Raw genomic sequence first — 27,998 nt, 5'->3', positions numbered from 1 at the left:
CCGGTCTAATATGGCGGCGCCGTTAACGCACGATCCAGCAGTCAAATACGCCGTCTATGCATTTATTATGTCTGTGGCTGAAATGCCAAGTTTTCCACTAATATCAGTCCCGACCCGTGTCCAAGGCTGTTGTCTAAGTTTTAGACCCGAACGAACATTCTCTAGCCGGACCACGGGTTTTCTGATCCAGGTGGACCCATGAGGATCCACGCAGCGCGCGCGCACGTGCTAAAAGAACTGCATGGAGGTGTCGCACAACTCACACACCCGGAAATCGCTCTTCAGCCAATCGCTGTTGCAGGATATAGGCACGTGGCCGATGACAATACTGCAATATGGAGGCTGTGAAAGGCGTGTGTGACTTTGGGAGTAAAAAATGTTTCTAGTTTTGTGTGTAAGATAACGTGATTGTGTATGTTTGTTGTTTGAGCGTTAAATCAGCAGCAGTAAAATAGATAAACCGTGATATTTAGATTACTTTTGAGTTTTGTATAACGGGAATGTCGCTCGGAAGTATGCCAAGTAAAGCGTTCACTGTAAAGCAAATAGACTTGCATTGGGTACATTGACAGGAGTGTCATCATGGTCAAACCTGCAGGAAATTACCGGAAGAAGTTCAGCGTGAAATTTTGCATCCTCTTTTTCCTTTCCTGATCGAGATCGTTCTTGAAAGTAGATCAAATTGGGCATTGATATAAGTACATATTAGAGACAGTCACCGACGACACGGAGTTAGCTTGAGTTTCAGCTTTGCAGGGATCTTTGTGAGCTTTCTTGTGAAAATGCTGCTGTCTCTGGTCGTGCACACGTACTCGTTGCGCTATTGGCTCCCGGCGGCCGTGATGATGGGCACCGCACCGGCTTACCTGCTGTCCTGGAGCGCGTGGCGGCTGCTCTCCGTCCTCCTGCCCTCCAGACTCTTTCACACTGTGGATGATCGGGTGTATTCAGTCTATCAGAGCATGGTCCTCTTCTTCTTTGAGAATTACACGGGCGCGGAGGTAAATACTTCACTTTCAAAGCCCCATTTATGTTTACTCAGCTCTTTACTACTAAATATTGGATGCACATTTAAACATTAAACAGGTATAGAAAAGTTCTGTAACAGGACTATTTGACTAAATTGTTATATCTAATGATACTATACCATGCATAAACATCACATACACTCAAAATGGGAATTGAAATATGCATACACACATTTCATGATTCAGCATTTATAAAAATAAATAAATAAATCTAGCATAAATATGTGCACATCCTAAACATGCTCTTGGTGAATGCATAATATAAATGTATTGCTCGGGTACAATACTTTTTGTTATTCATTTCTAATGGCCAATTCTCGTTGCTGTTAAACAGTATATTAACCCATTAATTGCCATGACAGTACCACAATGCAAAAAAGAAACTGTATAGTCCTAAAAACAGAATTGTTGCATAGGCCCTTCACCCTCTCTTTCTTTCTTTCTTTCTTTCTTTCTTTTTTTGTTTAACAATGTTTAAAGGTGAAAGATATGTATCCTTTAAAGCGGCCCACAAAGTGTGGGGCGTGCCCCACTGCACTGGTGGGGTATAGGAACATCACAAGTGGGGTGTGATAAAAAGGAGGAAATTTGGTCATTTTTGTGCCTATTATTAATTCCTTTATTGGCTCATATATATACACTCAAAGCAACACATTTAATTATAAGCCTAACTTAAAATGACATCAGACTGTGAAGAAAATGTCATGCTGAACCATAGCCTACAATGATAAATGTGGAGGGGCATTATTGGTGGTAGCATGTATAAAAGTTAACAATGGATACATTTGTGACACGAAATAGAAAGAGAACTGAAGATTCGGCAGAGAAAACCAAGACAGACAGTGGACCTAAGCAACCAAAAAGCCAGCCGAAAAGAAAGTATGATGACTTTTTTCCAAGACAAAATGCAAACACTGTTGCATTATTATCATTTACTTTTAAGTCTTATTTCATGCAAACTAGTGATAATACATTTGCACGTTTATTTGGTGTTATATTTTATAATATGATATGATTAAATACATTTCAACAGTTAAACTTGAAGCCTAGCTGACTATCATTTTGTTGGGGCAATTGGGGGCAGTTGGGGCTCGGACCCCTTACCTTCTCCAAAGTGGGTAATGGCAGAAAAAGTTTGAGAAACGCTGCTTTAAAGTGTCACATGCATTATGTTGATACTTCCTTGCTATGAAGCCGTTAAAATATCTTGGCTAGCCAGTAAAGCAGGTTGACTTCGAGACAGTTGAAAAAGTTTTCAAACAAGCAGGGTAGGTTTTAACCTATCTAGCAATAATATACTGATTTAAACTTGCAGTGCTGTTATCATTGTATTAATAATTGTCACTAATAAGTCCGTACATCCTGGTTGTAAAGTTGTGATAAGGTAAAATTCCCTGTTTTCTCTCTTGATCGTGGCAATAAATGTGACATTGACATATTGACCGTTAACAAAACAAAAATGTCTTAACACATCAATAACACAAAACAAACATAATGCATTTAAAACCACTTACATTTTTTTTTAAATCGGATTATTCCACCATTCACATAACCCATTTTCACTCATATTGTAAAATAAAAGGTAAAGTGATAGTGGGAAGCAGTCATCACATTAGCTGAGACTTTAATGTTTTATGCAGTATGTCAATAAGTGGTTAGAGTCTTTACTTAATGCTTTCCAACAGTTTTACGGCTAGAGAGTTGATAGCCCCTCTGATGTGTTGTTTTCCCGAATACTCCAGCCAAATATCATGTTTACCCCATCATTTACTCACCCTCAAGCCATCCGAGATACATATGTTCGATTACTTGTAAATGAAAAGTAAATCGATAAAACTTGAAGATGGCGCAAAACGCATACAGCAGGAGAAAAGTTGCCTGTTTCCATTTCTGTGTCTTTAAACGCTCGTTTTTGACAGCTTATAAAAACTTTTTTTTTTTTTTTTTGGCGTGTTAGATGTACACCTTGTCACACAGCAGCTTTTAGGTTTTAATCTGTTTTTAAGTTTAATCTGTAAATAAGTTTTTATAAGCTGTCGACCCCAAAAAAACAGCGTTTAAAGACACAAAAATGGATACAGGCAACTTTTCATAGTACTCCTATTAGTAAAACTGCGTCCAATAGGGGGAAACGTAGTCGGCGATCCACTTTATTCTCCTTAAAGACTGGGTTTTACGGCTTGACAGCTTATAAAAACTTATTTCTGTGTTCTTTGGCTTGTTAGCTGTACATATTGTCACACAGCAGCTTTTAGGCATTATTCCGTTTTTTGTTATAAGCCAAAAATGACAAGGAGGCGGCTTCTCGCAATACAAAGTCAATGGAGACGGTTGGATTGCTTTCCCCCCCGGTGGCCGTGGTTTTCATATTTGCATAACTGCGCTCTGTCTCTATTGCACTATTACAGTTAACAATTATTCGAATAATATATCGTTAATTTAAACAATCGTTAATTTAAACAATCATCAAATATGGGAAATTGCATAAATTGACATCCTTAATATGAGCATCTTCTTTCAGACAAACGCAATCGAAGTTATCATCGGCTGATTTATCGGTCCAATCCCAAGCGGTACACCCACACGGGGTGAAAGTGTTAACGCTTGACTGAAGGCTTGTCTGAAGCGTGGCCAACAGCCACAGTGGCCGCAACGCATGCTCCAGTCTTCCATAAACGTAATTGGCTGGCTCAGTCTAGGTTATTTGCATAAGGCAATCTGATTGGCTGACGCACGCGTTGCCGCTTGAAAGTTGAGAAATGTTCAACTTCTACCGCGAGTGACGCGGCGCAGACAGATCCACAATTCAGTTCAGCAACACATGATGTCACCCATTAAAAGTAAATGGGAAGCGTTACCGCTTACGCCCCCGTGTGAATGTACCCTAAAACAGTTAGTTCCAGTCCTTCATTCTGATTGGTCAATAGTTGTACTTTACTTCACTTTGTGTTGTGCTTAATACAATAAAACAGCCTCTGGTACCTTACTGCTTACTTAAATATCTCTGTTTTACACATTTAGTATCGGGGTCCCTGCTTTGTGCCTCTCTCATGTAAGGGGTCCCTGCATCAAAAAAAACGTGGGAGACCCCTGCACTTAGAGCATGCTCACATTCTCTGAATCATGCCTAAGCACGTTTGATACCCAAAGCCTGGTTTGACTAATGTGAGCACTCCTTATCCGTGCCATGGCAAGGTTTGGTTAATCGTGGAAAGCACAAAGCAAATCATACTGGAGAAGACATGGCATGACAACAGTGACAGCCAATTATCTGCCTTCATTAAAACCTTCTGATGCATGCAGCAAGTTCATATGAAAATGTCTTGATTGCAACCAATGTCCCTTGATGCGGGAGAAAAGAAGTTTTACATGATCCTGAATCATGTGCGTTTTTATGCTGCTGTTCTTTCTTTGATGTATTGTGTTAATGTGTTTTTTATTTTCTGTCCAGATCATAATTTATGGGGACATACCAAAGAAAAAGGAGAACGTTGTTTACCTGTCTAACCATCAGTCCACATGTAAGTCTTCATCTTATGCATGTTTTATCTATACACATTAAAACATCTGCAGTATGTGATATGTATTTTTATTTATTTTTTTCAAATGTATTATTGTATTCTTTGAAGCATCACATAATGATAAAGGGTACCATGGGCATAATCAGACTCGGATGTAATTACAATTACTGTACGATTTCTGAAGGTTGTGTTTTTCTTTAAAGCTGATTGGATCATTGCTGACATGTTAGCCATTCGTCAAAATGCACTTGGACATGTAAGATACGTCCTGAAGGATGGTCTAAAGTGGCTTCCGCTGTATGGATTTTATTTCTCACAGGTAATACACATCTAATTCATGGAAACTCATTTATCAACCACAAGAATTATTATTTGTGAAAATACTTTTTTTCACAAATTGTCACATTCATTTCATAAACAGTGTACGTTAGGTGTTTACATTACATTAGGCAGAAACGTTATACGTGATATAAGAAATAGATTTAATTAGTTGGGAATTTTCTGTGATTCAAACACACAACCTTGGCATCACTAGTACTTTGCTGGTATTTGAACACAAGGGATTTGCACATATTTGTCTTGCTTGTGCGTCATAAGAAGCCTACTGTAGAATTTTCCTGTGGTTAAAATGAGCAGTTGCTGGACTTTGATACATGTCTTTTACAGCATGGAGGTGTGTATGTCAAGAGGAGTGCCAAATTTGATGAAAATGCCATGAGGAAGAAACTATTATCTCAGACAAAACTGGGCACACCTGTGAGTATACAGTCATCTATAGCACTGTCTGAATGAAGTGTCAGTCTTTATCCTCGCATGTAAAATAAATGAACAGAACAAAGTTCACAACCCATTTTACTTTGGTCATCTACTGCCAACAGGGTGCTTAATGAGATTAAGGGTGTTTTCACATATAGCTCATTTTAAAAGAACCAAACCCAGTTCACTTAATGTGAACCAGAAAAGGAACTAGCTGAATGTGACCCAATACTTTGATCTCATACCCTTTCTTGTTCACATCACAACTTCATAAGAACTCAGACCCCAGCTATCTGTGCAGAAGTTTATTTTGATACAATGTCCAAATGACACGGAAAGCGGACCGGGACCTCATTGATTTCACACATCAAAAAGAAATCCAACCACAAAAGAACCCAAAAGCGAACCATACTCAGACCACCTCCGGACATGGTCAGAGTTCGGTTCACTTTTGGGTCCTTTTAGGGGGATCTGAGATTACTTGGTTTGTTCACATAGGGGCTGTTTACACTTGGTATTAAGATGTGTTTTCATCTATCGGATCACAAGTGGACGAGAGAGACACATTACGTTTACACCTGGTATTTAAATCCGTCTCTTTTGTCCACTCTCGATCGCTTCTGTCCTGAATACTGTGGGGGGGGGGGGTCTGTGAGACGGTGGGCGAGTCTCTCTGCTGTCATTCAAACGCGAGCGGGAGTAATTATGAGTATATATGGACGCAAACTAATATTATATCAGAGTCCCCTGCTTATGTACCAAGTTAACATGCTGCACAGTGTTTTGTACATGAGTATGTAAGAGCTTTCTTTGAATTTTCAGCGCAATTGATGAAATAGGATCGCACAACTTTCACACGCTTTCAAAACGAAACTACGGAGATCAGCCGTTTTAGCTTTATCAATAAAGGCTAAAAATAGCGCTGTTCACCGTATATTCAAGCCAGAAGTCAGAAAAGACGTAAAACTTGTGTTCAGTACTTCAGATTAGATAAATGGGCGGAGAGAAGGCGGTCGCGTGTGGCTGTTTGAACACATTCAACCACATATGCGTTCCGCAAGTCCAAAGCGATCTGATCGAAAGTGGTTTCGACTAGCTCTGGATGTGGTTGAAAGTGGTCGAAAGTGGACGAGCTCAAAACGTTTTGAACACCGTTTACACCTGGCATTAACGTTGTCCACTTGTGATCCGATCGACGAAAACGGATGTTAATGCCAAGTGTAAACAGCCTCATATACACCCTGAACTGCTCTGAAAGTGTTTGGAGGGCTTAAATGAACTAGGTGTGAAAACACCCTAAATGAATTAAATTGTGAAAAGTGCGTGTTGATGTGATGGTTATTACCTCAGACATGTTGGATGTTCTGCTGTGGCCGATCCGGTTTTTGGGTTGCACATCATAAAAGACAATGTTAGCATCTGTTAATTTTAACATTTGGAGAAAACAAGTTAATTATTAGCTCTTTTGTGATATTTTTGTCTTCCGCGTTTAAACTCCATATCGTGTAAACGTCACGGGCTGTGGCAAAGTACTGTAGTACATCACAGCGCGTCGGTGTCTCGTTATTATAAATGAGATAGTGTGCTCTTATCCAATGCGAAGATGTTATTTTTGTGTGTGTGTGTGTGTGTGTGTGTGTGTGTGTGTGTGCGCACGTGCATGTGCTCCATGCAGCCAGGTCATCAGGGGGTGGGGTGGGGTCGGGTCTGGGGCTCAGGACAGTCACACTTAGATGCGGTTCTGTATAGAGGGTATGCACATGACGTCACCGTCGGCGAGAGGGACTGCGGTTACGCCCACTGAGTGGCAAAAGACAAAGTGGCAGCATTTGAGTACAGCGTGACATTGGCGAAAACACGATGAAAACACGTCAAAATGGGAAAAAGCTGTTGTGCGATAAACTGTACTAACAGATTAACAAGAATTCAGAGATATCATTTTACAGACTGACAAAAAAAACACTGAAAGGAGAAGTAAATTTATCGTTCATGCCAATGTCTACAGACCACAAGTGGGTTAATATATAAGTTGCTAGGGTCACTATCAAGCAGTGGTTTTACTTTCTACTTAAAAGTATTTTTTCAAGTATTTGTATTTTATCTGTGTTTTTCTTTGGAAAACATAAATTCCAAAGCATATTATTATAATTTTTACTCTATTACATTTCATAAATAATTCGTGTTTGTTTTACATTTAATATTTAAGTACATTAACGTACTTTTACTCAAATAAAAGTACACAATTTAAATGTAATTGGGTATTAAAAAATGTTAATATGTTATATTAAAGAATACACAGTATGATTCTATGCTTTAGAATGTAGTGAAATAAAAATGTTCCCAATACAAACATCCTAATAAAGCACAGATGCTTGGAACATGTAATTAATGTAACTAAGTATTGTCCACCTCTGCTATCACGTCCAACTAAATTTAAAAGCTGATAATAGTCAGTTTTACTGGCATTTTCGCAGCAGCCCCTATGAAAACCAGCCATTTTGTTGCACGTTTTGCCACTCAACCAGGCGAGCTCTCGCTTGGTCACGTGGAACAGTGACGTCAATGCATACCATCTATAGTAAAGTAAAATGTGAGTGCTCCATGACGCACACTTTGTAAATACGTTGGACGATTTTCCCCGCGATGTTGTCAGGGATAGAATCGCCACCCATCAACTATGAATTGGCTCAGGAAAGCTACGGGAAGCAGGTTGGCTTTGACCTTGTTCTGAGGTGTCTGAGGACTTTTCCTTATCTTCAAACACGCTATTATTTGAACTATAATAGTTTTACCTGATCTTTGTTTAAATACATTTCTGTAATACTGCTATTCATAGTAAATCTTAATATTTGTTACACTAGCTTATTATATCAGGTGCCCCTAGGGTGACCACCCGTCCCGCGCAGCGCGTGAACGCACAGCGTTTGAAGCCCAATTCATGTGTCCCGCAAATTGAGACCGTGTCACGCATAATCAATGCTTGCTTAAAAAAAGTTGGTCGCTCTATATCTTTGAGCCCCACGCAGCCAAACGGACATTACTAGACAGTTCAGGCTCGCTCGCCACTCGCTACTCGCACGCTACTGTTGCTCCTCAGTTGAACTGCTGACTAGGTTGTTGTCAACTTTTCTTTGTTGTCATGACAGCGCAGTCCGCACGCAGCAACGCAGGTGCATACCTTTTAGATGCACGCTTTCCAATTCGAAAATTGGAGAAAGAGACTGAGTCTGACTCTGCATCGCCATCATAAATTAAAAAGAGAAGGTGTGGGTACAAGAAAGACTGGCAAAATAAATATTTCTGGCTGAAAGTCCTAAAGATGTTTCCAGAACACTGAACAGTTTTTTTTTCCTGCGCCTGCCTTTACTAACATGCAAGTTCACCGTCCTTCCTCCCTCTTCTCGTTCCGTGAACCTCGGGAGTTGTGAGTTAAGACTTTTTTTTAACGGTTTCTGTGTTGTTGAGCAACTTCAATTCCTGTTAATTCTATAATTTTATATTATAATTTATTTAAAGTGAATAAATTATAATGAAAAATAAATTAAATAGCTAAAGTAAATCGTAAGTGAAAGTGCATCTGTCAATCATTGAATGTTCAAAATATTATGAATCTTTATTTAAAAAAATACACATTGGTTGGCCTATTCATGAGCATACATCATTTTTAGGGGAATAGGGCATTATTAATATGCAATGTACACCGCAAAAAAATTATTTTCAAGAAAAAAATGTCTTTGTATTTTTGTCTTGTTTTCAGTAAAAAAAATATCTAAAAATTCTTAAATTAAGATGTTTTTTTCTTAAAGAGCAAAACGACCCAATAAAATAAGTCTAGTTTTTAGACCAAAAATATCAAATTTAAATGATTTTGTGCATAAAACAAGAAAAAAATCTTAAATTAAGTGTTTTAGAAAGATTTTTTTGCTTACCCCATTGGCAGATTTTTTTTGTTTTGTGCACAAAATCACTTAAATTGGATTTTTTTTTGGTCTGAGAACTGGACTTGTTTTCTTGGGTCGTTTTGCTCATCAAGAAAAAGCATCTTCATTTGGGAATTTTTGGATATTTTACTGAAAGCAATACAAAAATACAAGATTTTTTTTCTAGAAAATAATTTTTTTGCAGTGTAAGGTGGTATGTGCTAGAAATGGGTAAACCACTATCAATAAGTCGGCCCGTGGGTCGGGTGCACCGCCGGGCCAGGGAGTGTCCCACATTGTCCCTCAGAAACACACCCCTTGTCCCCCCTTGGGCTTATCAGCAGGTGGTCACCCTAGGTGCCCCGCCCAGTCCTTGCCGTTTTTCTCACAGCATCCACACCCATTTAACTTACATTTTCAAAGTGATAGTGAGGAAGACTGGAGCTGAAACAGCGGGGTTTCACGACCTTTTAAATATAAAAAAAGTTTTTCGGGGATGAGAAGGAACATTATATAAATTATATATTATATGATGATGTTCTACAGAGAAATACTAAGCCAAAATAATCCTTCAAAATATAAATAAATAATGACCTTTTTTTATTTTTGGAGGGGTGTGCATTGTTCTTTAAAGAGAAATATTTAAAATAACATGTAGAATTGCTTTGTTCACAGTTTGATCAGGAGTTTGTAATGAAGTAAAATGTGTTAATTTAAATTTTTGTTATTTTTTGTTCCTGTATGGGATTTTTTTAAACTAAGACTTTTCCCATGACACTGTTTGAGCCATGCAGCTGTTTTATAAAATGTTGCTATCATATTGTGGGTTCAAGCCAAGCTTTTCCTCATTCATCATAAGCAATGGGATTCCATGTGCCTCCCACTTTTTTTAACATACCCAAGTTTTGTATTTTCACCCTGTGACGGCCAAAGAATGCCTACTAAGAATTGCACTGTCCCACGACTACGACCGAGTCATAATTCACTAACATTAGTAAGTGCTTTAGTTTTATGACTCTGTTCCCCTATTTGTTTTCTGCATAGATGTATCTTGTCATTTTCCCAGAAGGAACGCGCTACAACCCTGAGTTCAAGAAAGTTATCACTGACAGTCAAGATTTTGCAGCTAAAGAAGGTATTAATTAATATATTAATATTAATTTTGCTCTTGCATTAGTTTAGTGGTTTACAGCCTTAAGTTGTTACGTATTGCCCTCGCACCTGTCTTCTGTAATCCAGTACAGTATACGGTCTTAGTATGCAAGTATTTTGAATGTATATGTTGAGGACAAAAGCTTATTGTTTGTGGTAGATTGCTGTCTAAATTGCTTCCTGTATCGCTCATCACTGAATGAACGGTGGAGGCGATAGAGATCCATTACCGCGATTGATATAAATGCTTTCTTTGATCATTTTACAACAATTGCAAGTACTTATGTAGGTAAAACAATACTCTGCTATGTTGTTTAGGAAAGAGTTGTTTGGCATTTCCAAGAGCTTTTCTGTTCATTTTTCTTGCAATTGTCAGTGAAATGTTTTCTTGCCCATTACAGGACTGGCTGTGCTAAAGCATGTTTTGACACCAAGAATGAAAGCGTCACACATTGCCATAGACACTATGAAGGATCACCTGGATGCTGTCTATGACATCACAGTTGCATATGAGGGAACCCTCACAGGGGACTGCCAAAGACGTCCGGCTCCTTCAATGCCAGGTACATATGCAAGCTGAATAGATCTTCGTATCATCAACTGAAACTGGCACAGGAAAGAAGGCGGTCACAATCGGTTAAACCACTGATTGAAGCCTGTTATAATACAGATATGTGAATTTCCTGTCACTTCCTGTCAACAAGCGAGTGGTGTGACACGCTATTTTCCAGTGGTAGCTGTTTCCAAAAACACTGAAGTGCAGAAAACATCCTGTTTTTCACAGGAATAAACAGCATGGACATTTAGGTAGATGTTAGGATATTATGTCTACATCCTTTTTTTATTTTTTATTATTTTATCTTTTGCATGCCATCAGAGAAGGCAAAGCAGTCACGATACCCATAGTTCAGTAGTCTATAACAATAACAGTAAATGTAAGCAGCTAATACACGTTTAAGTTTCAAATTTAAAGTCCCACTGTGGGGAAAATCAGGTTCTTCAGTAGTAAGAGTCATAGATTTTATATATGGATGCTACATAGACTGCTTCTGTGCTCCTCACACATGTAGGTTAAGTGCTGTAACCTGTTAACATCAGCGCAAAAAGATTATAGTGCTGCAAAAGCGCAGTTCACGTATGCATTGTGTGAAACCGAACTAAGCAGTTATGTGACTGAAACTGCAGTATGTAGCATCTATTTACATATATACAGTGGGGCAAAAAAGTATTTAGTCAACCACCAACCGTGCAAGTTCTCCCACCCAAAAAGATGAGAGGGGCCTGCAACCTTCATCACAGGCACACCTCAACCATGAGAGACAAAATGAGGAAAAAAATCCAGAGAATCACATTGTCCGACCTTCCAAGAATTCCTTTGCAATCCATGGTGGAAAATAAGTATTTGGTCAATAACAAAAAAGCAAGATTTCTTTCTCTCACAGACCTGTAACTTCTTCTTTAAGAGGATCCTCTGTCCTCCACTTGTTACCTGTATTAATGGCACCTGTTTGAACTTGTTAGCAGTATAAAAGACACCTGTCCACAACCTAAAACAGTCAGAATGCAAACTCAACTATGGCCAAGACCAAAGAGCTGTCAAAGGACACCAGAAACAAAATTGTAGACCTGCACCAGGCTGGGAAGACTGAATCTGCAATAGGTAAGCAGCTTGGTGTGAAGAAATCAACTGTGAGAGCAATTGTTAGAAAATGAAAGACATACAAGAACACTGATAATCTCCCTCGATCTGGGGCTCCACGCAAGATCTCATCCCATAGGGTAAAAATTATCACCAGAATGGTGAGCAAAAATCCCAGAACCACAAGGGAGGACCTAGTGAATAACCTGCAGAGAGCTGGGACCAAAGTAACAAAGGCTACCATCAGTAACACACTATGCAGCCAGGGACTCAATTCCTGCAGTGCCAGATGTGTCCACCTGCTTAAGCCAGTACATGTCCGGACCCGTCTGAAGTTTGCTAGAGAGCATTTGGATGATCCAGAAGAGGATTGGGAGAATGTCATATGGTCAGATGAAACCAAAACATAACTTTTAGGTAGAAACTCAACTTCTTGTGTTTGGAGGAGAAAGATGCTGAGTTGCATCCAAAGAACACCATACCTACTGTGAAGCATGGGGGTGGAAACCTCATGCTTTGGGTCTGTTTTTTTGCAAAGGGACCAGGACAACTGATCCGAGTTAAGGAAAGAATGAATGGGGCCATGTATCGTGAGATTTTGACTCAAAACCTCCTTTCGTCAGCAAGGGCATTGAAGATGAAACGTGGCTGGATCTTTCAGTATGGCAGTGATCCCAAACATACCGCCCGGGCAAAGAAGGAGTGGTTTCGTAAGAATAATTTCAAGGTCCTGGAGTGGCCTAGCCAGTCTCCAGATCTCAACCCCATAGAAAATCTTTGGAGGGAGTTGAAATTCCGTGTTGCCCAGCGACAGCCCCAAAACATCACTGCTCTAGAGGAGATCTGCATGGAGGAATGGGCCAAACTACCAGCAACAATATGTAAAAACCTTGTGGAGACTTACAGAAAACGTTTGATCTCTGTCATTGCCAACAAAGGGTATATAACAAAGTATTGACATAAACTTTTGTTATTGACCAAATACTTATTTTTCACCATAATTTGCAAATAAATTCTTAAAAAATCGGACAATGTGATTTTCTGGATTTTTTTTTTCTCATTTTGTCTCTCATAGTTGACGTGTACCTTTGACAAAAATTACAGGCCTCTCTCATCTTTTTAAGTGTGAGAACTTGAACAATTGGTAGCTGACTAAATACTTTTTTGCCCCACTGTATATATACAACCCCAAAACAGAAAAAGTTGGGACACAGTAGAAATTGTGAATAAAAAAGGAATGGAATCATTTACAAATCTCATAAACTTATATTTTATTCACAGTAGAATATAGATAACAAATCAAATGTTAAAAGTGATACATTTTGAAATGTCATGCCAAACACTGGCCCACTTTGGATCCCATGAGAGCCACACATTCCCAAAAAGTTGGGACAGGTAGCAATAAGAGGCCAGAAAAGTTAAGGAACAGCTGGAGGAGGACCAATGTTTAGGAATAGGAATGTTGTCCTATTCTTGTCTAATACAGACTTCTAGTTGCTCAACTGTCTTAGGTCTTCTTTGTCGCATCTTCATCTTTATGCTGCACCAAATGTTTTCTATGGGTGAAAGATCTGGACTGCAGGCTGGCCATTTCAGTACTCAGATCCTTCTTCTATGCAGTCTTGATATTGTAATTGATGCAGTATGTGGTCTGGCATTGTCATGTTGGAAAATGCAAGGCCTTCCCTGAAAGAGACGACATCTGAATGGGATCATATGTATCTAGAATTTGGATAAACCTTTCAGCATTGATGGTGCCTTTCCAGATGTGTAAGCTGCCCATGCCACACGCACTCATGTAACCCCAAACCATCAGAGATGCAGGCTTCTGAACTTAGCGCTAATAACAACTTGGGTTGTCATTGTCCTCTTTAGTCCAGATGAAATGGCATTCCAGTTTTTCAAAAAGAACTTCAAATTTTGATTCGTTGGACCACAGAACAGTTTTTCACTTTGCCAAAGTCCATTTTAAATGAGCCTTGGCCCAGAGAAAACGCCTGTGCTTCTGGATCATGTTTAGATATGGCTTCTTTTTTGACCTAAAGAGTTTTAGCTGGCAACAGCGAATGACACGGTGGATTGTGTTCACTGACAATGTTTTCTGGAAGTATTCCGGAGTCCATGTTGTGATTTCCATTACAGTAGCATTCCTGTATGTGATGCAGTGCTGTCTTAGGGCGCGAAGATCACGGGCATCAAGTATGGTTTTCCGGTCTTGACCCTTACACACAGAGATTGTTCCAGATTCTCTGAATCTTTGAATGGTATTATGCACTGTAGGTGATGATAACTTCAATCTCATTGCAATTTTTCTCTGAGAAACTCAGAAAACTATTTTTCGCTGCATCATTGGGGGAATTGGTGATTCTCTGCCCATCTTGACCTCTGAGAGACACTGCCACTCTGAGAGGCTCTTTTTATACCCAATCATGTTGCCAATTGACCTAATAAGTTGCAAATTGGTCTTTCAACTGTTCCTTATATGTACATTTAAATTTTCTGGCCTCTTATTGCTACCTGTCCCAACTTTTTTTGGAATGTGTAGCTCTCATGAAATCCAAAATGAGTCAATATTTGGCATGACATTTCAAAATATCTTACTTTCAACATTTGATATGTTATCTATATTCTACTGTGAATAAAATATAAGTTTATGAGATTTGTAAATTAGTCCATTCCTTTTTTACTCACAATTTCTACTGTGTCCCAACTTTTTCTGTTTTGGGGTTGTATATCTATGGTCCGAGGTGGTGCGAAAAAGTGGACAGGGACTTTGAAATCCTTGAAAGTTTGTGAATCTGGGGGGGGGGGGATTCAAGGCCCTAGGGAAGTGTTTGAAAATATACATACATAGATACAGGTCATTGAAGTGCTTGAATCTATTTTATGCGAGAAGTTTTCTGGGAAAAAATCCCTGTGTAGTGTAGGATAATATCATAAAAATTCTAGACTTTTAAGCACACGTGCTAAACTGTTCACTTTAAATGCTTATGTCTTCTGTATGCGAATGTTGATTCATACCAAAATGCTTTTTGCATAGTTGTGTTTGACAAATGAAAACGTCTCGGGTTTCGTATGTAACTGTTGTTCCCTGAGAAGGGAACGAGACGCTGCGTTTCCCTTGCCATACTCCCTGCATCCCTGTAACGCCAATATTTCAGATAGTGATATACTTCCTGGCTCCCGCGTCACCCTGTATTTGTCGTTCAGCCTTACCATTGGTTGAATTTGATATACACATTCAGACACACTCACCCTTGGAGGCGTCCCCAAAGTGTCACCGCAGTGACGCAGCGCGAGTTCCCTCAAAAGGGAACTTAACAATGTATCTTAAGGTAACACAATGTAACCTTGCTCTCACCTGAAATGTGTCCCCAAATATCGATTTAGTCCTTGAATTTGAGGGTATTGAACCTGGAAAATCCTTGAAAGGTCCTTAAATTTGAAATTAACTAAAGTGTGGGAACCCTGTATACCGGTATTATCGTGAACGGTATGATATGGCACACCCCTAGCGGGGACTAATTAGCATATTCATAGATCCTTGTATACAAAATGAGGCAAAGGTGTAGAGTTACATTCAAGGTTTTTTTAGAGGAGATTCGATATTCGTATCGGGTATCTGCTTCAATATGAAATAAAAGTCGTGATCGGGTATTGGTGTCTCGGGATCAGCTCCATTCGATCTGACATTTCTATGCGTGCCCGTCAAGCAGCCCACATACTCGGCTGTGCAGAAACTCAAAAGCATGCACACAGTCATGCCAAACAGATTTTCAACCAGAGTCTTGACTGTGAACACAAGATGTCAGAATTAGCATGGCGGACGATATGCAGGAAGACATTTTCATGCTTCCGTCTTCAATCATCTCGCTTTCTGATTGGATATTGTTTCGTTTCACGTGAAAATCTCAAGAGCATGCGCCCGTTTGTCCTCGGGGTTCACCCCCACACATCAGGATTTCTGATCGTAAATATTTAACATATCCAAAAACAACAATAACTGCGCAAGCATGTCAGTGACCACGGCATTAGCAGGGGGTTTTCAAACTGTGGTCCGGGGACCCTATGAGGCCCCCGAAGCTTCTAAGGGGTTTCTAGGAAATGTCAGAGGGAAAAAGGCAAAGCAAAAATTGTAAGTCTACTGGGCATTATTTCCAAGGGTTTAAAAATTACACCCGCCAAATGCAGGTCAAAATCAGCTGTAACGGGTAACGTTGTCAAATCAACAGTCAATTATGATTGTATTTTTTCGTTAATTTCTTGGTAAAGCTCAAGTAAGCCAAATCTGTACAGTTTAAATGCAAATACTCAAATCGTCATCATGGTATACTACAGTGGTTCTCAACGTTATTCCTGCAGGCCCACTGCTCTGCACATTTGTTATGTCTCCCTTATTTAACACACCTGATTTAAATCATCAGCTCATCATCTCTGCAAACTGAACTGATTGTGTCAGATGAGAAAAAAACATAGAAAATGTGCAGAGCAGTGAGCCTCCAGTAACCACTGGTATACTAAATAATACAGCATTATTTCGCAGCATCGGGGCATCTCTGGCTAACTTGAACACACCCGTCACTGAGCGCCACAACAAACAATGGCACGCAAGACTCGAGACTCAAATATAATAATGTAGGATACTTAGCTGGGGTTACTAAACCCAGCATTAATTGGAAAGTCGCATCGAGGAGACCAGAAGAGCTGAGGTTTTAATACCAAGTGGCAAACTAGGTGTGACTCGTCTATAGGGGTGGGCGATATGACCAAAATCTTCTATCACGATAGGATTAATTTTATATCATGATAATGGTATGTATCACGGTAGAGTTTTTAATGTTTTAATAAGGTTTAAATCTTTAATACCATAGAAATGTTCATAATTCTCACAAAAAACATATACAAGCATAGAAAGAAGATAAAAACAAACAAAACTCAAGCTCTCTGAAGATAAACAGTCAATGATATAAGCATGGGTCTTCAACCGGGGGTCCGCAGGGGTCCGCCAAATGATGTTTGACCACAAGCTATTTTTTTGCTAAAAACGAAAAATATATGTACAAAAACGTTACATGTCCCCTTTAAGTTGTGCACGTGCGTGGCCAGGAAGGCGCGCGTTCGGTTTAGCAAGCGGACCAAAATAAAATATCTGAAGATTATAAATGTACACTCAGGAAGCAGCAGTAGCGACAGAAAAGGCATCATAAAACAGGTAAATCTTATAGACATGTGTGTCTTTCTTTCAGAAAGTTATTTTAGAATCAGTGCGACATTGTCTCTCATGAACTTGGCCGGCTGTTTCACGCGGTTCAGATTTAAAGCGCTAACTCAACAGGCAAATGACACTACACCGCGTCTGCATTTTAAACTGACAAAACTATCGCTCGCATTTGAAAATGTATGAAACGCGCACCGTGATGGTGCTTTGTGCAAGATTCAAAGTCAGGTTGAATCCGCCTCTCAAAAAGTTGCCCCAAAGAGATGCGCGCGGAATCAATGCATGTTCTCCTATCTGATATGAAGCTATGCAGAAAATAAACCTGCGTTACTCAAACTCGTGACAATGATGATACACGAGAAAGGCAAGAAACCTCTGAATTATAAAGTAGCACAACCTCTATCCCCACCAGAATAGAGTCTTTGTGCCATTCACCATGATCAGTCATCTTTATAAACTGAAAGCCCAGGTTCAGGTAAATTCACAGTAAAATGAAAATCTATTACACTGCAAATTAATTAAAATAATATTATATTATTATATTATTATTATTATTATTATTATTATTATTATTATATTCATATAAAAACTAAATCTACTTTAACAAAAAAGGTGTGCATGTACAACAACAGCATAATAGTGCCAATGTACTGTCTTAATATAGTATGGCTGTGTGACAATATGGTTTGTTTCTATTTATAAAACAGCTCCAGTCATTGATTCTGATTGGTCAATAGTTGTACTTTACTTCACTTTGAGTTGTGCCTAATACGAAAAGGCAGCCTCTCGTACCTTACTGATTACTTAAATATCAGTTTTACACATTTAGTATCAGGGGGTCCCTGCTCCATGCCGCTCTCATCTAAGGGGTCCCCGACACAAAAAACGTTGAAGACCCCTGATATAAGAATGATAATAAATAATTATGCATGTATGTAGATGCCTATATATTTTTTATTTTATTTAAGGTAGAAAAGTGATTTAACCAGGAGCAGTGAGAGATTTTCTCTCAATTCTGTTTGATAAACACGAGTGACAGACAGGAGCAAAATTAGGTAACTTCCCCTTTAAGACCAAAGTCCAGATCCAATACACTGTTACACATGCGCTTTCTCTTTTAACTGTTTACTTTCTCTTAAGACCTAACTGGTTGTGTTTATAAGGATGCTTGCAAAGACGGGGATTTTGACACATATGTGTTTTTAATGCTCACGAGCTTAATGAGCAGCGATCGCGCAACTTGCGCGCTCCTCATAAATAGAAAGAGCAGCGGTTGCGCGACTTGTCCGCTCCTGACACACAGAAAGAACGCACGCATACAGATCTGTTGTCTGTGTTTCAGTGGCTTAAAATAACTTGTTTTAAAACTGCAATGCTTAAATACTTGTACAAACGTTACGTTTTCGCGACCACGCGCACAGGAGCTTGACGTGGGCACGTAACCTCGATAGAAACGATAGTCTAAAATCTCTACCGGTTGACAAATTCTACCGGTTAATTATGTCTACCGGTTTATCGCCCACCCCTATTCATCTATCTGTGTGTCTCATCAGTTCCCTTGCCCCCTAGATCATGAATCAGTATGTATATGTACAGAGGCTCGGGCATAAGGACACTAGCTCACTGTACATTGGGACAATTGATGACTTATTTTCTGGTGACGTAACTATTCAAGATGTTTCCACTGATATTTATTTAGTTATTTATCTCTTATTTTTTCAAAACTGGCTAAAAACTGTATGAAAAACGCTTTGAATATTTTATGTAGTACAGAAAGACAGTGCTAGTACAGCGTTAAGATGTAAATAGAAAATCAGATAGTGACCTTTGACTTCCATAGTAGGAAAAAATATATTTTGTAGGTATTGTGAGTTGACGGTACCCATTAAATTCCATCATATTTTTTTATTCCTACTATGGAAGTCATTGGTCACTTATGAGTGTGTTTACCATCATTTCTCAAAATATCTTCATTTGTGTTCATCAGAAAAATAGAAATTCATACAGGTTTAGATTTACATGAGGATGAGTAAATGATGACAGAATTTTTATTTTAAAGTGAACTATCCCTTTAAATAAACAAGTAATGGAATTTATTTGATGCTTTATTTGATGTTCATTGTATCGTGTTGATTTTCAAACCTTAAAAACTATTTGGTGACAAGGATGAACAGAGGAGATGGCATTATGAGAGGATTTAGATTGAATAATATACAGTTGTGTTCAAAATTATTCAACCCCAACTGAAATTGATTGTTTTGGCCGGTTTGACATTGATTTTGATCATTCAGTCATCCTGCTTACAATTAGATCAAAGAGGCATGTGTAGGTCAGACAAATATAACATAACATTTATAATGAAATAACCACAAATGTCTTTTCTGTGCTCACATCATTATCAGTTTTATTCAACCCCCAAGTGACATTCAATCTTAGTACTTAGTACAACATCCTTTTACAGTTAAAACAGCTTTTAAACGTGAAGCATAGTTTGACACAAGTGTCTTGCAGCGATCTACGGGTATCTTCGCCCATTCATCATGGGCAAAAGCCTCCAGTTCAGTCACATTCTTAGGCTTGCGCACTGCAACTGCTTTCTTTAAGTCCCACCAGAGGTTCTCAATCGGATTTAAGTCTGGTGACTGCGATGGCCACTTCAAAATGTTCCAGCCTTTTTTCTGCAACCATGCTCTAGTGGATTTGGAGGTATGCTTGGGATCATTGTCCTGTTGAAAGGTCCAACGTCTCCCAAGCCTCAGGTTTGTGACGGACTGCAACACATTGTCATCCAATATCTCCTGGTACTGAAGAGAATTCATGGTACCTTGCACACGCTGAAGTTTCCCTGTACCTGCAGAAGCAAAACAGCCCCAAAGCATGATTGACCCCCCACCATGCTTCACAGTAGGCAAGGTGTTCTTTTCTTCATAGGCCTTGTTTTTCCTCCTCCAAACATAGCGTTGATCCATGGGCCCAAACAGTTCTAATTTTGTTTCATCAGTCCACAGAACACTATCCCAAAACTTCTGTGGTTTGTCCACATGACTTTTGGCATACTGCAGTCGACTCTTCTTATTCTTTGGAGACAGCAAGGGGGTGCGCCTGGGAGTTCTGGCATGGAGGCCTTTTGTACGCAGGGTGCGCCGTATTGTCTGAGCAGAAACTTCAGTACCCACATCTGACAAATCTTTTCTCAGTTCCTCAGCAGTCACACGGGGACTTTTTTCCACTCTACGCTTCAGATAGCGCACAGCAGTCACAGTTAGCATCTTTTTTCTGCCACGACCAGGAAGCGTTTCAACAGTGCCCTTTGCCTTGAATTTGCGAATTATGCTTCCTATGGTGTCTCTTGGTATGTTTAACATCTTTGCAATCTTCTTATAGCCATTGCCCTTCCTGTGAAGATTAATCACCTCTTCTCTTGTCTTCCTGGACCATTCTTTTGACTTCACCATGTTTGTAACCACACCAGTAAATGTTTAGAAGGAGTTGAGTATCACAGTCATTTTAAAGCTGCCTAATTGGTGCTTATTAGGCTTTATTGCTGTTCCCTGACATCCACAGGTGTTTTCAATACCTGATTGAAAACACTTCAATGAACCTCTGTTCTTCAGAGTGGTAGTTCTTTAAGGGGTTGAATAATTGTGTCAATGAAGAATTCACAAAAGAAACATTTACTACTATATTACAAAACCAATTGATGTAATTTTAGTTGCATATGGTTCTTTAAGAAGTCATTGTAGGATTTCATTCTGAATACAATTACAAATGTACACTTAATTCCCTAAAACCCTTAACAGCATTGGGGGGTTGAATAATTTTGAACACAACTGTACGTTTCAGATTTTATAAAGAAAAAAATATATAATGTTTATGAAAAAACATGTGAAATAGTTATTCTGTTTTTTTTCTTTTTATTTTGGCTAGTTAAAAGGTCAGTAACTTAATGTAGTAGCCAAATTGGCTGGTGAGTGAAAAACTTTCAAACCCTGATTATTACCTTTTCTTTTCTAAGTGATCATATTCATTTAATAATAAATTGTTTATCTTGCTTGGTACTTGCATACATTTAAGAATTCTTTATATTTCTTATGTGTTTTTTTTTTTTACTACAACGCCCTTTATCTCACTCACTACACTCTTAAAACAAATGTGTTAAAACATCTTGTGTCTAGTTAGGGACAAAACCTCTAATGTGTTGTCTTTAACACATCTCTGTTATTTTTGAAACAACACACTTTAGTGTTGTTTTAACACATCTTGTGTTGTCCCTTTTATTTATTGAACTCACAATCAACACGAATTGACACATTGTTTTGTGTTATGCTATTTAACACATTATGTGTTCAAATTAACATATCTTAGAGTGTACGCTCACTGTACGGTGGCACAATTTAAATGTTTCTTAATACATAAAAATATACAACTGGATATATATTTTAGGAAGAGATCACTCACAAATAGCTTTTTCATATTTGGGAGTCCTTGGCATCATAAAGTATCAAAACCTCTGGGGCCGGTTGCACCAGCTGGGCATAAACCGGGCGTAAGACTAGTCTGGACGTAAAATGCGTTTTACGTTGAATTTACACCTGTTGCACCATCTAGGCATAGCGCACGTCTGAGACTAAATCTCACTTCTAGTCAAGGGCAGACGTAAGTATAAAATATTGACTTATTTGTATGGCAAAAATAGAAATAATTAAATTTGACCAGACATGGCGCGTCTAATGCGCATGATACACAAGCAGTTTGCTTTCATGTATGGCGGAGTGAGAGAATGCTCCAATAAATTCTTATATGCAGTATATCATAAAATACTTAAATATTTACAAAGACACAGTAAAGGGCTTATTAAAAGCTTTGTTGTAATGCAGAACTATTAAAATGTATCTGCAAATAATTACCTTTTATGGAAACAGTAAAGGCTTTGGTTGAATTAATGTGCATGTTGTGTTTGATGGGTCTGCATTTGTAGTTCTGGCACATTGGAGAGTTTGCCTGATCTTGTAAAGCCAAATAAAACTGAAAAATAATACAACAGCAGCATATTTTCTTTGATTTTGAGTTGGTAAAAAAACAAATGTTTATCCACACAAAAGCATTAGGTCAGGGGTACAAATACACCGTGTAAAAAGCTGCCGCTTGCTGGAAGCTCAACAATGATGTAAGGTGCATTAGTCATTGCTTTTCTTACAGATATTTTTACTGCTATACCCCACTGATTTTGACAACAAACACTTTATCAATAAATATTACTTCAAACAGTACTTTGTTCAGACAAATATTTTCATACCAAAAATGTCAAAACCGTGAGAGAAACAACCAAACAGGATCGTGCGAGTTTAATTTCCTCTGACATATTTTAGGCATTATTTATCATACTGCTTGCTTGTTTTGTATTGTTTGTTTGTTTTGATGTGGTGATTGTCTTTCCTCACTCTAATTGAAGTTGTTTGTGTTTTGATAGAGTTTCTGTGTAAGGAATGCCGCAGGGTGCACATCCACTTCAGTCGTGTGGATATGAGGGAAATTCCTCCTGAGCCTGCGTTCTTCCGCAGGTGGCTGCACGAAAGATTTGAATTGAAGGACCAGTGAGTATCCCAACACCTGTTATTTAAATTAATGTTAAAGGGGACATATCATGAAAATCTGACTTTTTTCATGTTTAAGTGCTATAATTGGGTCCCCGGTGCTTCCATCAACCTAGAAAAAGTTAAAAAGATCAACCCAGTAACTTAAGTTTCGATAACCATTCTCTGCAAGCATATGGAACAATAGGTAATTGAAATTTGGCTCCCCTTGTGATGTCAGAAGGGGATAATATCGCCCCTTAATCTGCACTATCCAACCACTGCACTGCCATTTAGTGCAGAGATCAGCTCATTTGCATTTTAAAGGACACACCCAAAACGGCACATTTTTGCTCACACCTACAAAGTGTCAATTTTAACATGTTATAATAAATTATTTATATGATATTTTGAGCTAAAACTTCACATATGTACTCTGGATACACCAAAGATTTATTTGACATTTTAAAAAGTCTTGTGAAATGTCCTCTTTAATTAATTTTGATTGTAGGAAGTTATTTGTCAGCGTGCCACTGTCATGGAAAACCAAGTATTCTAAAAAAGTTTGTGGAAAGTCAATAGCAAGCACTGTAGCACAAAAAGAACAGAGTTTGGTGCCTTGCTCATATATAACTTAAAATAAAGTTATTGAACATTAAAGAAATGCTTAATGTGCTTCTGTATAGCTCATTGGTAGAGCATTGTGTTAGCAGCTCTAAAGGTAATGGGTTCAAACTACAGACTATAAAAATATAAAACCCATAGGTTTGTGAAGACCTTTTTGAAGCTAATAGTGGGCAGAGCTTGTCGTCAACCATTTTTGCAGCACGTCACTGTGCATCACTCATGGATAAGTAAAAATGGGGTAAAGAGGCGTGACTTGGGTGAAGATAAGGGTTGCTGAAACCACACCCACCTAGCTTGACTCTAGTGACAGCATTGACAGCAAAAAAAGAGACAGGCGACACATAGCGAGAAAGTCGCTGGTGGTCTGAACAAATTTGTAACAATGAACAATATAACATGATTTTTGAATGAATCAGTCATTTATGGTAACAGCATTCAGCTTTAGGCAGTTAAACCGGTAATGAACAGCAGCATTTAACAAAAATGTTTTGCTATAAAAACAATACATGAAATGCCATGAGATCTGAATTAGTGAAGTCTTTTTTGTTATATTATTGATCACTTTACATTTCATAAACTGTGTAGATGAATCATTTCACTAGAGTTGACTCCGGTGCTACACAGCTCTTAAATGATTAGTCCATTTAAAAAAAAAAAACATCCAGATAATTTAAATTTAAATGTCTTTCTTTGTTCAGTTGAGAAGAAATTATGTTTTTTGAGGAAAACATTCCAGGATTTTTTTTTTTCATTTTAATGGACCCCAACACTTAACAGTTTTAATGCAGTTTAAAATTGCAGTTTCAAAGGACTCTAAACGATCCCAAACGAGGCATAAGGGTCTTATCTAGCGAAACAATTGTCATTTTTGGCAACTTCTTGTCTTCCTCCGGCTGTGTGACAAGCCAGCGTGACCTCACGTAATTACGCAGTGACGTAAAAAGGTCACGTGTTACATATATGAAACGCACATTTGCGGACCATTTTAAACAATAAACTGACACAAACACATTAATTAGTATCAGTTGACATACAACAACGTCTGAACGGTCCTCTTTCTCCACACTTGTAAACACTGGGGCGGAGTTTCGCATTCGTCATCCGTGACCTCTTGACGTTAGAAAATTGACTAATCCTTTAAAATTGTGACATGAAAATCAAAAATGTCACACTATACCAATGATCACATTTACACCTGATGGGTTTACAAGTGGATGTTTTACACCCCGTTTACACCTGTATTTAATGTTGTCCACTTGGGATCCGAATAACCAAAACACATCTATAATACCAGGTGTAAACTAGGCTAAAGAGTAGCTGATCTTACAGCACTTTCCTGACATGTAAAGGATGTTTTCAGAATGACCTTTTCTCCCTCTTTAGGCTTCTGACCACTTTCTACGAATCTGAAGACCCAGAAAAAAAGTGCAAGTTTCCTGGAGAAGGTCGAAGCTCACCACTCGGTCTCTCTAAGACTTTGCCTTCACTCCTGATTTTGGGCGGTCTGACTTTACCGATGCTTTTAACCGAGTCAGGTAGAAAACTCTATCTTAACACCTGGATCTATGGGACTTTGCTTGGATGGGCTTGGGTCAGCGTGAGTCCATAACCAAGCCGTAAAGAAGAAGAAGAAACATCCTCACTGCTATACCAGCTCTCCTGAGGTTGCGTTGTTGGATACGACTCTTTGTTTTTGCAACTTTCAGTTGATAGTTTGGTACTCGGTGCGTCACTAACCAAAAGGCTGATTTACTGTCTGTCTTTCTCATTGGGTTTGTTATACTTCTTGTTGGCTGATGGTAAACTTTAACACAGTGTCTACACAGCAAGCAAACAAAGAGATGCAACAAAATTAGAACGCTGACATATACAGATTTATCGGTCATAGGGTGAGCGTTGTAGTTTTGGCATTGCATGGCTTGTTTGTGGAGTTTTGTTCATATCATTTACGTTCATATTTCCTGTCTACAAAATCTACAAAAGCTTCTTAATGTTCTTGAGAAGGTTTGTATTATTTTGCAGTGATTTTTTGATTTTCTGTAAAGATTGATTTTTTTTGTTTATTCACGGGGTTTTAGTTATTTCACTTTGATTATCAGTAAATTGATGCCAAGACCTAGAATGTCCATCAGATAGGGACTTTATATTTTGAGTGTTTGCACATTGCTAAATATTTTACAGATCGTTGCCAAACTTGCAAGGTGTAGGTAGGGTGTGTGAAAGGATGGTCCCCCTCCAAAAAAATGTGTTATGGAGTGCTAACCCTCTTGTTGCTGCAAACCTATATGCTAATATTTTCTGTATTACATCAAGAGAGAAAGTCTGAAGAATCATCACACCTATTTTTCATGTAACAACAGTCTATATTGTCCATTAGTGTTATATGATATCTTAGTGAGGAACAGGCCAAAGTAATCTTTAATCCAATTCTGAATGATTCCTTGTTGGAGGTTTGATGTTATTGATGCTACATTACATTTATATCTCATAACAGAACGTGTTACGCTAGTTTGAAAGAAGATCTGAGAGCTGCAGTTAAATTTATCAGTGAAAAAAATTACATATTTGTTGTTTGTTTACTAAAAAATGTTGTATATGCTTTGCAAAGAATTTATATTAGAAACATATAGCATATATTTCAGTATCATTTATAACTTGAAAGCCCCTTTATGCTTTAGCTGTATAGAAAAGTATGTTCTTTAAAATGATTTATGTCTTGTACCAAAGGGTCAAGTTGACAGAATAATCATATTTGGATGAACTATTTGTTATAAACTGAATAATTTAATGACATGCTATAGACATTGAATATTTAAAATTGTATTTGAATATCTTTGTTAGCACTCTACCTGATAACTGAAGGAAAGGTCTTAGAAATTGTAATAAAGTATTATAGTTTGGTTGTAGACTTTAACATCCCAATTCAAACTCAACCAGTATACTCATGGCCTTATCTTGCTTATGCCTTTTTTTTATTACTTGTAGTGCGAGTCCTGATGTTTGAAATGTAGCCATACAAGGAAAATCAAAATTCAGTTCTGCAGGAGCTTTCAATAGAAAAATAATAGGCAATAACAACTCCCTCTACTGGAGACTTTTGGCACAACATATGCTTTTAGTTACCAAGATTGTTTGAATCCTAGTTTTTATCTCTCTTCCATTAATTTGTGCTCTTTTTTTATGTCCATGATTTATAACCCTCTGATGGAAGCAGTATTTACATGTATTAAAGTATGAGAAACGTATTAAAAAATAACAAGCAAGTTCATTATGCTGTCTCTATTGAGGTACTGTCTAAGCTTTTAACCTTAAACTTTTTAAGAAATCTTGGCAGACATCCCCAGCTCCTCTAAATTTGACAATTTGCCAAAATTTAATCATATATTTATTTTCAAGTCACTTTTAATCCTTTCACTGAGTTTAAATAAGACAATATACATTACGCATACCATGCCTGCATGCCAAGTCTAATGGCTGTGTCCATCATGTTGTTAAGATTCATTTATGTTTTCAGCTGAGTGCTATTTGCTTTGATCATTACTGTCTTATGCTCTTTCCATAATCTCTAAATGCAACCAATATGGTGTTTTTACATAATAAATTCTACCTCCTAATCTTAATCTTCGTCTACCACAAGCAGCGTGTCATACTGTGAATTATATTTTCCATGTGGGTTGATGCTCTGTGTATTTTCTCAGACATCTAGAAAGCATTTACTTTTTGTGAATTTGTTTGGACTTGCATTAATAATGATGGCTATTTCAATAATGTTTCAACAGTTCACAATTAAAAATCTTTAGTTTTAATAATGTTTCCCTTCATTTTCACACCAATATTTTGTTTTTATCTCCTGAATTGTTTGTTGATCAAATCTATTGATAAATCTCATTCATTACTTTGTGACCGAAATGCAGAACGTCTTTTAACCCTGCGGATTATGTTAACATTATGAAAATCTTTACGTTATTGGTCGCCAATTACCCACCAAGCAACAGTATTGTTTCATAACACAGTTAATGTTTTGTAATATGAGTGTCACAAACCTTAAATGTTATTTTACATCTGCGTGTTTTCTGAATTATGTAGGTCATGCTGTAAGTTTATTAAAGCATATGTGTCACCCTTTATAGGATGAATTTGTTTTACATTTTTTAACTTTTGTTATTTAAGTTACGATCTACATGAAACGCAGCAAACTGGTGCTGCATTAATCCCTTAAAGACATTTAATACAAATAGCCATATTAATCTAAGCCCAGCACTACTCACAGAATTGTCAAGAGACACTTCATCCCATTGTCTGTATTTGTTAACAATAAACTTTTGCTTTTCAAAAATGCTTCGACTAATATCATTTCAAGGTCTGTCTCACATCTGATGCTTTAGGGTAGTAACATTTTCTAGCATGTGGGTCATTCTACAGAAACGTGACGTCCACTTTTGGTATGGCAAGATGTCTTGGAAATAAAAAAAAATTCTAACATTTAAACTTAGACCACATTATTAGATTACTCTTTGACTTTATGAGTACACAAAAATGACAGCTTAATTATTTTTTGTGTGCA

At 38.0% G+C, this 27,998-nt stretch overlaps 1 protein-coding gene across 1 annotated transcript; it reads left to right on the top strand.

Annotated features, from left to right (window-relative positions):
• Positions 1–184: 184 nt before the first annotated feature.
• On the top strand, positions 185–26,702 carry agpat5 (1-acylglycerol-3-phosphate O-acyltransferase 5 (lysophosphatidic acid acyltransferase, epsilon)). The gene is made up of 8 exons (XM_055170092.2): positions 185–1,001; positions 4,480–4,549; positions 4,753–4,868; positions 5,216–5,305; positions 10,270–10,360; positions 10,779–10,940; positions 22,705–22,828; positions 24,818–26,702. The coding sequence occupies exons 1-8, from the start codon at positions 783–785 to the stop codon at positions 25,041–25,043; spliced, it is 1,098 nt and encodes a 365-aa protein (XP_055026067.2). The 5' UTR covers positions 185–782; the 3' UTR covers positions 25,044–26,702.
• Positions 26,703–27,998: the final 1,296 nt, after the last annotated feature.

Source organism: Misgurnus anguillicaudatus, chromosome 11, assembly GCF_027580225.2.
Source record: "Misgurnus anguillicaudatus chromosome 11, ASM2758022v2, whole genome shotgun sequence".
Classification (NCBI taxonomy): Eukaryota; Metazoa; Chordata; class Actinopteri; order Cypriniformes; family Cobitidae; genus Misgurnus; species Misgurnus anguillicaudatus.
The sequence above is the reverse complement of the archived record's forward strand: the minus strand, read 5'-3'. Positions and strand labels throughout refer to the sequence as shown.

Coding starts and splice junctions, on each gene's coding strand:
- agpat5 (XM_055170092.2), top strand. CDS start 783: ATGCTGCTGTCTCTGGTCGTGCACACGTACTCGTTGCGCTATTGGCTC. Junction 4,869..5,215: donor ATGGATTTTATTTCTCACAG/GTAATACACATC, acceptor TGTCTTTTACAG/CATGGAGGTGTGTATGTCAA. Junction 22,829..24,817: donor AGATTTGAATTGAAGGACCA/GTGAGTATCCCA, acceptor CTCCCTCTTTAG/GCTTCTGACCACTTTCTACG.